At 32.6% G+C, this 14,331-nt stretch overlaps 3 protein-coding genes across 3 annotated transcripts; 1 reads left to right on the top strand and 2 right to left on the bottom strand.

Annotated features, from left to right (window-relative positions):
• Nucleotides 1-676: 676 nt before the first annotated feature.
• On the bottom strand, nucleotides 677-2,441 carry LOC124427414 (endocuticle structural glycoprotein SgAbd-2-like). The gene is made up of 2 exons (XM_046970315.1): nucleotides 2,314-2,441; nucleotides 677-1,957 (listed from the first exon to the last, which is right to left on the bottom strand). Exons 1-2 carry the CDS (start codon nucleotides 2,323-2,325, stop codon nucleotides 1,556-1,558), a joined length of 414 nt encoding a protein of 137 aa, XP_046826271.1. The 5' UTR covers nucleotides 2,326-2,441; the 3' UTR covers nucleotides 677-1,555.
• A 6,566-nt stretch (nucleotides 2,442-9,007) lies between these two features.
• Nucleotides 9,008-10,544, top strand: LOC124427415 (endocuticle structural glycoprotein SgAbd-8-like). The gene is made up of 2 exons (XM_046970316.1): nucleotides 9,008-9,148; nucleotides 9,791-10,544. Exons 1-2 carry the CDS (start codon nucleotides 9,137-9,139, stop codon nucleotides 10,172-10,174), a joined length of 396 nt encoding a protein of 131 aa, XP_046826272.1. The 5' UTR covers nucleotides 9,008-9,136; the 3' UTR covers nucleotides 10,175-10,544.
• Nucleotides 10,545-10,967: 423 nt separating this feature from the next.
• On the bottom strand, nucleotides 10,968-14,150 carry LOC124427413 (endocuticle structural glycoprotein SgAbd-4-like). Its single transcript, XM_046970314.1, has 2 exons — nucleotides 13,835-14,150; nucleotides 10,968-12,090 (listed from the first exon to the last, which is right to left on the bottom strand). Exons 1-2 carry the CDS (start codon nucleotides 13,844-13,846, stop codon nucleotides 11,599-11,601), a joined length of 504 nt encoding a protein of 167 aa, XP_046826270.1. The 5' UTR covers nucleotides 13,847-14,150; the 3' UTR covers nucleotides 10,968-11,598.
• Between the last annotated feature and the right edge of the window lie 181 nt (nucleotides 14,151-14,331).

Here is a 14,331-nt window from a genome sequence, read left to right on the forward strand (position 1 = left end):
GTTATTAAAACGTTCATATATTATATCTACGAATATGAAATATAGCAATTAATTGAGATGCTAATATCTTTCTATATACGTATATATATATATATATATATATATATATATATACACATATATATATATGTGTATAAATATTAATAATCTAATCGTGTATACATATATGCCTACAGAGATATATGTCTTTGACATATACAAATTTCCAATAGAAAATTAAATTTTTATCTATAAATTAGGATGATATCTGACGTAGATTGAAGATGAATCATTTTTTTACTGACAAATTGGCCGTCGATGTATATATATATATATACACATTGCAAATATATAGCTATGTTTATATACCTAGAATACACATATACAACATCCGCCTCCGCGAAACACGCGACAGCTTTGCGTTTTTGTCCTCGAGTTTTGCCTACACGAAACGCTTCGTGTTTAAGATAATTAAAATAACTTATCGCACGTATATCTCTCCTCTCTCTTATCTTTATACTTGGTTGACTTGGTACACGCTACATTAATCTCAGGAACAACTCCAAAGAATTTTGGTTCTACGACTCGACTCGATATTTCTCGAAATAAAAAGACGTTCGATCGTGTACGATGTCGTAACGAAAAACGATTTATTGTAGATATACGATTAAGGATAATAGATAAATCGATGAAAAGATTTTCGAAGCAATCATTATATTTATTATGTCATTGTATATTTCCCTCGTATCAAACGTTTAATATAAACGTTTCTACATAAACTATAGGTCGTTCTGTACTCTGTTTTAATTAAAGGATTCTTAACGAGTTTCTCGTCAAAACGAAACTAACTATATTTCTTTCATTTACATGATATAATAAACGCGTGAGATAACTCAAAAGTAAGAACATCGAGGTGATAGAAGTAGTAGTAGTAGTAGTAGTATTGGCGGTGGTTTGTGGTAGTAGTAGTAGTAGTGGTATTAATAATAATATGACCGTAGTACTTGAAAGTTTTCGACTTTATATATATATACAGGTTATATCCAAAGAACGTTGTTTTGATCTCGAAGAAAAACACATTTCATGCGGTATCATCTTGAAACTCGGAAAACAAATCAACGTCTCGAGATAATATTGTAGTGGAGTACATACTAGACTACGAGAGAGTTAGTGTAAGAGAAAAAGAGATAGAGAGAGGAAGAGAGAGAGAGAGAGAGAGAGAGAGAGAGAGAAAATAAAAAAAGATAGAAAGAATTTGAATGGAATAATTTACACTATTGTTAATCCGGACGAACACTCTCGTCTTGTGGTATCCTTTATAACGACATATAAAAAGAATAAAATAAAAAATAAGAAGAAGAAAAACTCTTCGTTGTCTATCTTCAAACTAATCCATAGTTCGTTGTCTCCGTTATGTGAAAGCATAATTTGTCGTTCGTTCGTACTTTCTTTCTATCCGAACAATAAACGTAGCGATGGTATGAGAAAAAAATAAAAAAAAAATGTTGTTCACTGTTCGATTAGTTATTCGTCCGAGATATCTTTCTCATTTTGTTTCAAATGGGATTGAGTTATTTCACTTCCTCTGTTTGTCTTGTTCGGGATGAGCGGCGATGTAATCGAGAGCCCTCAAGATGGCTTCTGGTACAGGTGGTGAAGTTGGCAGATGTTCTCCTTGAGGTTGGAATCCATTTTCATCGGCAACGTAGTTTAATAAGATTGGAGTACCATCGGGAGCTGGATAATTGAATGATCCTTGCACGTAAAGGGCATATTCGCTTTCGGAATCCTTTTGCGAGGTCTTCCTTGGTTCGCCTTGTTCGTTAACGCGGATACCATTCCCGGTCTCAAAGCTATAAGAGTATGAGCCGTCTGGATCAGGTCCGTTTGAACTGTGATAGAGAATTGGTACTACTTCATCTTCCTTCAACGGTGCACCTACGGCTACCGCGATGAGGATCGCACAAACGCTGACTTGCTGAAATTATATTTTCTGATAACGACAGATAATCGAACGACGTTTTAATAATATAAATATGACAACGAACGATAATCGTAAAGTGAAACGTTTAATACCCATATAACCCATGTTTTATTGAATCGATTAATTATTTCGCGATATATTGATTCGTGTCTTCAATGTTTGAATTGAAAAATATCAAAAATTTATTGCCGTTGAAACAATTGCAAAACATCGTAAAATGTTGAGCTAATAATTATCGATGAGATATCACTGGACGATAGAAGAAAAAAAAGAAAGGAAAAAATAACAAAAGAAAAAAAAAAAAAAAAGAAAAAAAACCTCTTCGCGGACAATCCAATTTTTGGACTTACCAAAGCGTGCATGTTGACTATGGTTGTTGTCTCTCGTTATACTATCGTCTGCGAAGACGCGCTTTTATACTATATGCCTGCCGAAACCTCGCAGGACCCGAGAACCTCTCCCTCTCATTGATAGATTTCTGCCTGATGATTTGACAGTGGCCAATGTTACGACATTTTCGACAAAATCTATGAAGAGGGGCAACCGTGACGTCGACCAACCACAATATACCAGGTCTTCTTCTCTCTTATTGGTGTAACCTTTCGTTTTTTGTAACCAAAGGTTCAATTAATTTATTTAAATCAATATTAATTTATTTAATTTATCGAAATTTTAACATTTAATACGTTTGCTCGTCTACACATCTGTACTTTTTTTTGTCCTTTTCTTTTTATACGTATTTTCTATATAAAAAAAAAAAAAAAAAAAAAAAAAAAAAAAAAATTATAAATAAAACAATTTTATTATTAGATAAATAATATCTATTAATTAAGATCGTCCCGTCCTATCGATTTTACAATAAACTTTTTTAATATAAATAGAAATAAACTTCTTCGAATTAAGCGTACATAAATCATTTAGAATCACTGAGAAACTAATACTTATATATATATATATATATGCGTTATTATAAGTATAGGTAAATTAATACATGCGTGTTGTCTTTAATGCATACGTTGACCCGAAGATCATCTCTTTACGCGAATTTTTTTTATTTTACATACGTTATAAATTCAACCATGTAACAAATTTGTGTGAAACCTTGACGGAGTTTCCGACGAACGCCGAATATCAAGTTTTATTTATCTCGAAAGTCTATCTTGGCTATATATTTCGTCTAGTATTCATAAAAGAACGAAATTAGCGGTGATTTTTGGCGCATAAAAAGGATAAAAAAGAAGAAGAAGGAGAAAAAAATAATTAGAGAGTAAGGCAAAAAGAACGAAAATGCGTGTTAAATAAAAAAAAAAAAAGGAAAAAAAAGAAAAAAAAAATAGAAACATTACTCCGACGATTCAAATAATTCTGTATTAATTTGTAAGTTAAACAAATAAATGAGTAAAAAAAACGAAAATTGACGACGGGGATCATAATGTAGAACTCTTTCTTTTTCTCTCTAAAAAAAAAAAAAAAAAAGAAAAAAAAAAAAGAGAGAGAGATAAAAAAAGAGATAAAAAATGAAAAAATAGAATTATAAATCCCAACCGAGAGATCTTTGTCTATGCAAACGCTATTATCGCAAGAAGATTTATAAATAAAACGTTTTAAGAGATTCGAACGTGAGCGAAATAACGAGAATCGTTGTATAATAACTGATAATCAAAAAATATCTATGTCTATGGAATCTACAACGCGTTATATCACGTTCATCTAACGGGAACGACATTAACGTTTCTTTTTTACATTTTTTTTCTATTATTATTATTATTATTTTTATTATTATTATTATTATTATTATTATTATTATTATTATTATTATTATTATTTTGCTAAACATTTTCCTTTCCATTTTTTTCCTTCCTTCTTCCTCATCTTCTTCTCCTTCTCCTCCGTAATCATAATTACACGTTCAACATCTAAAGAAAGAATCATTAGATACGAAGAAGAATAACGTAAGAAAAAGAAGAAGGAAAAGGACTCTTGTGTCGTGTTGTTGAAGTGTCCTTTTAACCCGATGCCACTCAATTTCTTCTATTAACGGTACACGAGAATAAGGAAAAGTCTTTGACGAAAGCGAACTATCGCCGACGCACGAAGTCGAAACGAAAGTTTAAGCTTGCTCTTCTCGCGAAACAATATTTCAGTTGCAACGTTTGCTTCGTGTCTCTTCCTTCGAGGCATCGCCTTGATTAATGAAGTTGAAGCTCTCTCTCTCTTTCTCTCTCTCTCTCTCTGTGCTGTGAGCAAAGAAATGACTTGCTTCGACGTACCACGAATTCTCTTGCCTCGACAAAAGGGTTTTCCATAATGGTGAATAAATAATTCCCTTTGAATGAATATATCTATGCGCCGTGACATTCAAGAAAGGAGACATCCGAATGAAATATCATATCGAATTGAAAAGGGGGGAAGAAAAAAAGAGAGAAAGAAAGAAAGAAAGAAGTAAAAAAAAACACAACAAAAAACAAGAAAAAACAAACGGACAAACGAAGAGAGAGAAAAAATTAAAAAAAAAAAAAGAAAAAAAATGAAGGATCATTCAATTCCAGTCAAAGCTGAAAGTTCAATTATTCTTTAAAAACCTTCCCGATGAAAAATTTCCACGTTCGTCGGGTGATCGTCCTCTATTGATCTCTCGAAAGAAATTTCATGGATAAGATTTTTTTTCTTGATTATTACAGAAATATAATTAAATGCATTTCTTAGAAAAGCATTCATCCGTCATCTATCCGTTAACTCGCGTGAACTCTAGTAATATTTAACATTACCACCGGTAAGGTAGATCCTTAGGATTTCATAAAATAGATTATCTAGTTGTTATCGAGATAACGTCAGAAAATTCATAGATATACCAACGGAGCAATAATACTCGATACTTCTTAACTCGCTTAGAAGTATACTTAGCGTGAAATTTCATCGAAATTATATATTACGAGACAAGAACGAAGATAAATTTATAAGCGTAATCTTTGATGTTGAATCTGATCCTAAGTTAAATTAATCCGTTAAAAGTGAATTTTGTTTAAAAAGAAAATAAATAAGTAAATAATAATAATGATTTCTGTTCCTTCGAATGACATAACTACAAATTATAGATATCTTTCGAAATAATTTTTCTCTCGATATACACATATGTATATGTATATGTATATATGTATGTACGTATGTATGTATGTATGTATGTATGTATGTGAACATAAAAATAGAGAAATCTACGATTCTTCTCAATTAACATGTCATTACATAAAGTTTTAACACCAACGGTTGAACGTTCTTAGACATTGAGTAAAAGTGATGAAGAACTGCAATAGATCGCGCCACGTTAGAAAATAATTGCAATAGGAATTAGATGCTGCATTAGTTTGTTTCCTCTGTACTAATTTAAACGAATTATCTGAGCTAATTATCCCTCGTTAGGGATTCACGCATGAGACACGAAAATGTTTAAAAGGAAATATTTCGTCGAAATTATTCAGAGATAAATTATAATCATTAATGATCCCTCATTTAGTAAGATCATTGAATGTAAAAAAAAAAAAATAAAAAAAAAAAAATAAAAAAAAAAATAAAAAGAAAGAAATATAAATAACGTAGTAAAGTGCAAATATAACGACGAAAACTATCCATAGCTTCTTCACAAAATAGAAGTGATGAATTGTCATAAGCTGTCGTATGAGAATCTTTAATCACCGACTGCGTAATACTCGTTGAAGCAACTTAAGTGAGTTCGACTCATCTGCCTCGTGAAAGTAAAAATGCCGCGTATTCAGGTTAGCCGGACGACCTCCGTTGTAAAAATTATGGTGCTGCTTATACCATTCGAAGGAGGGACCTACTTTAACAGGGAGACTCTCCTTGCCTCCTACTTGCCTTTCGTTCGAAATTGTTGATGCTGGTGATCTCGCTTGGTACCATCCGAAATACAAAAAGGAATTGCACGAAGTCGGTGGTCCATGTGCCAAGTGCATCGTCTTGTCTACAATCCCTTTAAAGGGGAAGATGGAAAGTACCTCGTAACTGGCATCGTAAATTCGCGAGGATAACAAGCCGGCCATCGTAAAAGAATCTCGAGCGATCGTTCTCCATTTTTCTTTGTGTATACATATATATATATATATATATATATATATATATGTGTGTGTTTTTTTTTCTTATTTCTTGTATTCTTCATCGTAGGAACATCGTCTTTTAAAGAGGATATTTAAAATTCACCGAAAGTCCCTTTATCAGTTTATCATCCTTACTCTTTCACGGCTACAAATGAACGGTGAAATTCTTTTTACACAATTATTACGAGACGAGATGAATCCAATCGAATATCTTCCTCTCCGCAAGACTCTTCTTCGTTCGATAATTCTTCGAGTATGTCAGTCGCAAACGATTATTGCGTCAGGGAGATAGCCAAGGGCCGTGACGACACGTTAATACGAAACGAATCGATCTTCCTCGGCGTTTCGTTCGATAATTATTTTTTATCTCATTTCTTTTTCCCGTTAAGCCAACTCGAAATCTTCGGACAAAAAATTATTTGAAAATGTAAAGGGCTAATAATGTTGAATAAACCGTGAATGACGTTAATATTAACGATATTCTCTTTTCGTAAGAAATCTGTTTGACCCTGTTTTTATTTTATAATAATTTATAAATTAACGATACGAACGACGCTAACACACGTTTTACATTGTGTAACACCCAAAGCATAATTTTTATGAAGTGACGCGACGTTCCAACCGAGTTGGATATACATTATGCTAATTCTGACCTTAGAACATAGATAATAGTTCATTTTCATTTCCATTTATCACAACGTATGTCTCTTTGCATTATGCTATCATGTATTTTTAATTATCTCCCTGTCCAAAATTACAAAATATAAAAATCTTAAATTACAAATTATTAATTAATTATTATGGAGAATGTTACACCTCGTACGTGGGCTCTTAGAAAAAATAGAAAATGACGCGAAAGATTAGAGCCAAACGAAGGAAAAAAGAAAGAAGAGTGGAAATAGAAAAAAAAATAACAGACTTTTTCTTTTATTTTCTTCGATCCATCGGCAATCATCGACGGTCCTTTGCAATTTGTGCAATTACCCCGATCAATTGTTTCGACATAAATTCTCGATGATTAAACTCATTTTTTTCTTGTTTTTTTTTTTTGCGAATCTCAAGCGTAACAAAATCGAATCAAATTACAAGTACGACAATTAATCTTCAAATATATGACTGGTAGAAATGTGTTTTAATTTAGAAAAGAAAAAAAAAAAAAAAAGAATTTAAACATGTAGCACGTGTTCTAATGATCACAGAGAAAAAAAAAAGAAACTTTCTTTCGATATATTTATTCTATTTCAATTGTAAGAAAGAGAAAGATACGTCTACTTATACAGTAATATATATATATACTTCTTTCATAAAAATAATTTCGATTGGATATACATCGATACGATAAAGGATTAAAAATAATTACAGAGTATCCTTTAAATCCTTTCGACTTGTGTTCACACGAAGAATAAGGCTCACGCATAAAGCTTGAAGGCTATACGCCGTAGCCCGAAGCAGTGTTACTCAAATCGAAAGTCTTCGCTAAATAATCTTCTTAAATTCTCATCGATGAGATACCAGCCACGTTAAAAATTCCTTCGAAAATCTGATAGACCATAGACGAGCTACATAATTTCTTTCTCAAGGATTCTTCGAGGATTCTTCGTTTATGTTTGTCCTATTTCGTCTAACGGGATCGACGATAACATTTTATTGTGGGAACATTTATTTATTAACGATTCGAGTTTAACTATGATTATATTTTTTAATCTTTTTGTCAAATAAAAAACAGCTGTTTCACCGTTGATCCAAAGTTTCAAGAATAAAGGAAAGGGAAAAAGAAGAAGAAGAAGAAGAAGATATTTATAAGATTTTTAATCGAAGAAAAGAGGAAAGAAGATTCAAAAAAAAGAAAATTAATGATTATATAATAACATCGTTATAATAAGTTATAATGTATATTTATAAGCGATTCGTTCGAATGAAGTATTTTTATTACAATATATTCTTATGTAAAATGCAATAAAAGGAAGGGCAGAGAGGTAGGGAGGGAGCCGGGGAGGAAGATGGGAAAGAAAAGGAAGAAAAAAAAAAGAGCTGTATGCGCGCGCCATTAACATATTATAAATATGTATTTACAGGTCGTCATTCGAAAAGTTCCCTTTTAGTTTTTTAAATATCTTCATCGTCATCTTACTCGCGGTAGTTGAACGTGTTTATTTCGCGTTTAAGCAGCCGTCTTACATGATATCATCGGCTTTTAATAGAAATCATTCTTTTCGATTGTCTCATTCGAACGAAAGGATAAAACAAGAAAGGAGAAAAAAGATAAAAATAAAAATAAAAATAAAAATAAAAATAAAAAATAAAATGGGGGAAAAAAAGCAAAAAAAAAGGAAAGACAAAAGATATTTTCTTATGCATCTGGTCATAGTTATTGTCGTCTAGCGCTTAGCGAATCCAAACACGACGTACGCATCTAATTTAGCAAGCAATCGTCGTCCTAGTTTGATGCCTTCCATTCTTACGTCTCTCGATCATGCTAATTCGTAATGATGTCATTCGTCTAAGATAATCGACGTTTACGTTTCTATTTATTAAAAAAAGAAAACAAATTATAATAAAAAAAAAAAAAAAAAAAAAAAGTAAAAATAAAAAGAAAATAAAGCAAATAAAACTATCGAACGCATTGCCCATTTAATTTAAACAATTCGTCGTAATTCGTCTTAACGCGTAATCGTTATAACGAATGAAATAAATAAATAAATAAATAAATAAATAAAATTCGTTCGTACAAAATTCCATTGAAGTAATAAAATGTCCTTCCTTTTCGCAAGCTAGTATGAAATCCAAGAGTTGATTTTCGAGTTTTCTCAAATCGTTCGCTACTATTCGGCAACAGTCGTCAAATTTTGGTGACACGTTTGACAGTATGATTGGAGGAAGGGATTTGGCTTAGAGAGGGGATTCAGATTATGATATTAGTATTTCGTATAAGTTTTATAAAAGATTTTTTGCTTTGCTCGATACCTATATAAAGCGAACGATTCCATCGAAATGGCAATCCAGAACAGTTCGAAGCTTCCTCGAGAGATCTTCAAATCCAAAAATTATCAAAATTAATCTCAACATGAGCCGACTGGTGAGTTGATAATGACGAGCCGACAATGAAAATATACTTGGTCGTGATCTTGTTAAAAAAAAAAAAAAAAAAAAAAAGACCAAGAAACAAATATATATTGTTGTAGTAAATAAAATTTTTTTTTTTTTTTTTTTTTGTAAAAAAAACTATCCTGGATTTATATATCTAATCTCGATGTAAAAAAAAAAAAGAAAAAGAAAGAGACACAATGATTAGCCAATCACTTAAAGCAATTAGCCGTATCATTGGCTGCATCTTTCAAGCATGGCTTAAAAAACGTTACAAAATCTTGAATTTTGTTTTCTTTTTCGTAAAAATATCTCGAGCTTCTTCTTATCGTTCTTTTATCGAAATAAAATACGAAAAAGAGAAACTGACGATCTTCATTAATATTCATAACTCATAGACGCGTACGAATGTTCCTTTTAATTTTTATACGCAACTTGTCCGATGAATTTTTCGTATGGGAATTGATATTTACGAGCTAAGTGGAGTATATCGTGAAAGGAGATAGAAAAAAGTCACAGCTAAAATGAAAAGAAAAAGAAAAGAAAATATAAAATTAATTAATGAATCCGTTGAAAATAAATGTCGCGAAATTTCTTCGATCGAAACTAATTTCAAAGTGAAATATTTTTATAGGCAATCGTTTCGTTCGCCCTCATCTCGGTGGCCTTTACTGCTCCGATCAACGAGAAGGAAGTGGTCCAGATCGTGAAACAGAGGGTGGCTGAGCCAGCACCCGACGGTAGCTATAACTACGAATACGAGACGGCAAATGGTATTCAAGTTGCGGAAGAAGCGCAGGTTAATGTCGGTGGTGACGTTCTTCTCAAACATGTCACCGGTTCTTTCACTTATACTTCACCTGAAGGTTTACCTATTCATGTTACCTATACCGCCGACGAAAACGGATTCCACCCTCAAGGTGAACACTTACCAGTTCCACCAGAAATACCAACTCATATTCAGAAGGCTCTAGACTACATCGCTGCTCATCCTGAGGAGAATGATACTAATAATTAATAGAACTGTCAAAAGGATCTTTCTTCTTTTTTTTCTTTTTCTTCTTCTTCTTCTTCTTCTTCTTCTTCTCCTTCCCTTCTATTTTTCTTTCTCCACTCTTCTTCATTAACATCTTTGCCCAACTCCTGTTCATCTTCCATGGATACATCCAAAATAGGAAGTTTTCTACAAAGAACACACGATACCTTATTTCGATCCTTCCTCGACGAGAGTAGAAGAATCAATGCCTTTGTACTCGCGATCCTTCTTATGTACTAATAAGAAGCGATTTATTATTGTAAACAATCTCGAGATGTATTCCACGTCAAGCCCAGGAGTAGGACAAACTATGTTATTGTTACTGTAAATAAAGTCATTTTTATATACGCGATTTTGACAACGATCTTTTCATTCTTTCATCATTCAAACTCTCTTCTCTTAAGATATCCTTGGATTTCCTAATGACGTTTATGATCAAATTAACCAATTCGGTTTATAACCGAGCATGATTTCGATTCGTTAATTCATTTATAAATTAGCTTATATTATCTACCTATATATAAAAGATAATTTGACGATAAATAAAGAGCTTTTATGAATCGTTAATTAAATCTAGTTAAATCTTGAATATATCTGACGAGACGTATCGATCGAACGGTATTTTTAATACTAACATCGAAATATTATCGTTCGATCGAACGTGTGAGTGAAAATGATTGAAACCGTTATTGAATTAGCATAATCTTTCTCTCTTTTTCGTAAAAGGCAAAACTTAATTATCAATTAACAAACGAGAAACTGAAACACATGTAACTCCGTTATATCATTTGATATTCATTTAAAAAGTCACCATCGCGATAACTTTTTGAATTAACAATAAAACTTTCCATAATATTGTACACTCGCTTCGAGCAAAAAAGATAAATTCAACGAGCATAATCGTTACACATTCGAGATACATTATAAATAAAAATGTATTCAGGAATTACAAAATGAGAGTATTTATATCTACTCCTAAAATTATAACAAATTTTCAAAATTCGTCGTTTTATATCTTAAAATTAACACAAATTTAATGGTTAAAAAAAAATCTGTGACATTTATAAAGTTGCATCGATTTCCTCCTGTTGATCATTTATACTACAACTTGATTGAATAAAAACAGAAAAGTCCTTTATTTTTCATCGATTTCGATTTCAAACCCTTTAATGAGATCACAAATGACTATCATTCTCCTTAAATTTTTGTATAAAATTTCATTTTCTTTTGTATCTTCCTCTTATATATATCTTTCGATATATATAATATATATATATATATATATTTATATTTATATACTTTTTTCTTTTTGTATAAAAAATAAAAAAACCATAAAAATTTATTTAACATTACGCGAATTCACGATCGGACGACGGATCTCTACGCTAGCTTAAATAATACTACTTTCAGAACCGTTTATTCGATAGCACTCTGTTAGGACGATTAATGTTATTATTGATAACAGCATTTTGACTGTAAGAGGGTTGTTGCTTCGGCTGTTGCTGTTGGTGTGGTTGAGGGAGATCCGGTTGCTCACTGGTCGAGGGTTGTTTGGCAATCCACTCGAGAGCTCGTTGAATCGCTGGTGGAATTGGTGGTGGAGTTGGGATATGAGTACCCGATACTTGAGTGCCAAACTCATCGGCGGTCCAGCTCATAGCAATCGGTGTTCCATCGGGAGCATTGTACTGAACGGAACCCTGAATCAGCTGAGTTTCATCCGGTGTACCGGCATACTTCCTACTACCACTTTCTTTCTGAAGAATTCCACCCTCGGTCTCGTATGCAAACGAGTAATGGCCTCGTGTATCCCCAAGGTCACGAGATTCGCTCAATACCTTTTCAGGTTCTCGAAAGTATTCTTGACCATGGGCAAGACCAACGATCGCGATCACTAGCTAGAAAAAAAGAAAACAAACAAAAAAAAGAAGTATGAGAAACTATTAGATTTGTATATTCGAGGAAGACATTTAAATTAATTAAATTCAACAATCTAATCGTACGATGTAGAATAAAACAAACTATTCATTATAGTATACCTTTCGTCTTCATCTATAAATAAAATTGAAATCATGTATTCCATTTAAGAGGTTATCATGTTCGCGATAAATACATTAAAGGCATGCATTTACGAGTACATTAAATCTTAATTTATTGACTTGGCAAACGTAAAAGTCTATCGGCGATACGTCGAGAGAATAACTGCGAAGAGCTTTCGCTCGTATTTAACGCTATACGACGTCTCTATCGACTGAACGTTCGATACAAAGTTTTCATTAATAGAAACGATATTGTCGATACCGTACTCTTTGATTCTTGCTTAAAGGTTGAAACGATTTGAGATTGAAGTCAATGAACATGCTCGATAATAGTAGGTATAAACACGTATATACATAGTACGCATTTATGTACATATTTATGTACATATATTTCATACATAGATTAGACCCAGCAGAAAATCGAAAGCTAGTACACAGGCATTCACATGTATGCATACACACAGACACACACACAGACAAACAGTATACACACGCACGCATCTACAGCTTTACTCTTCGTCATGTTCTGTAAATCCTCTAACATACCTTTCCCTGGCGAAAGGTCAGGGCAAAATGAATGTATTAGTGGGTAGGTCACAATACCCATTACGAATCCCAACTGGTAAAAGGTAACTGAAGATAATCGAGCGTTAATATTTGCGCGTTACACGTGCATTGTCTTTTTAAATGTCTCGGTACTTTAAACGTCACATGGAATGTTTCAGTCATCCCACATAACGCCTATCAAGATTACGGTTGAGAAGGCTTATGTACTTTGTCATTCAATTTTCAATATTTTCTACACTTTTACCAAGACAATAAAACAAATGATTGTTATTGTCATAAAATATTATTTTCAATTTGTAAAGTTTTCATTCTATCAACCAATAAAATGTGCATTGCTAATTAATTTCCTTTTGATCTTCTGCTCACGTTTTTATTCAAAGAATTCGTAATAAAGAAATATCTTTATATTTTGTTTTGATATTACGGAATTGTATTAAATGGATCATCACATAATACGTCGATTATGCAAAGATCGTAAATATAATTTATGCTTTCAAAATATCCGCAGGCTGTATTAAAGTAATTTATTGATTTAACCGATAGATAAGAGTTGAACGATCTCAAATAATGCAATTTTTTTGTCACTCATTAATTTCATCGATTTTCATATCAAATAAATCCTAATAAATCATCGAACTTTATATAATTTATCTATAACAATAATAAGATTATTATAACGAAAAATTATTTAACGCGTTATATGTCATCGTATATAATTAAGGGATCGGTGAAGTTCGATCGCAGATCTTTCAAAAACTGTAACATAATAAAAAAAAAAAAAAAAAAAAAAAAAAAAAAAAAAAGAAAAAAAAACAGAAAAGAAGAAGAAAAAAAACAAAAACGAAAAGAAAAAATAGATGGAAATGACAATGATATTGATTCGGCGATCAGCCCTTTAATTGGATTTATAAATATGGAGAGAAAAATATATAGGAAATAGAAAAAAAAAAAAAAAAAGTAAAAAAAGGAAGAAAAGACAAATGATAACGATTGAAATGGAGGAATAGAAAATTCATGAAAGAAGAAATTCACTCACCAAGGCGCGCATGCTGGTCGGCACGACGTCTGTTTCGTTTGTGTAATACGAGAATGGTAAGGTGGCCTGGTCACGAGAAAGTGAGATGCCTCGGGTGGTAAAGGTAAAGGATATTGAACAGGTAAGAGAAGTCCAAGCAGGCAGCGTCACATATAGATCGTTATTCCTCTCCCGATGGTTGCCGGCGTGAAGTTCGCGAGCAACTCTTGGACTGTTGGGGGCAGAGCCGACCTTTATACCGGCGGGAGGCAACACATGCCGAGATCGTGCATTTACATAACCCGGGAAAGTTTATTTCGGCAGACGCCAACGCTTCTCCTCCCTCGAGAAGGTACGAGCGTATCAAAAAGAAAGAAAAAAAGAAAAAAAAAGAAAAAAAAAGAAAGAAAGAAAAGCCCTTTCTTCTGCTGCTCCCCCCCCCCCCCCCCTTCCCCTTCTACCTCTTCACTCTTCTTGAAAAACTTATAGTTATTTCGAGTGAAAGGAAACGAAATTGA

Source organism: Vespa crabro, chromosome 10 (assembly GCF_910589235.1).
Source record: "Vespa crabro chromosome 10, iyVesCrab1.2, whole genome shotgun sequence".
NCBI lineage: Eukaryota > Metazoa > Arthropoda > Insecta > Hymenoptera > Vespidae > Vespa > Vespa crabro.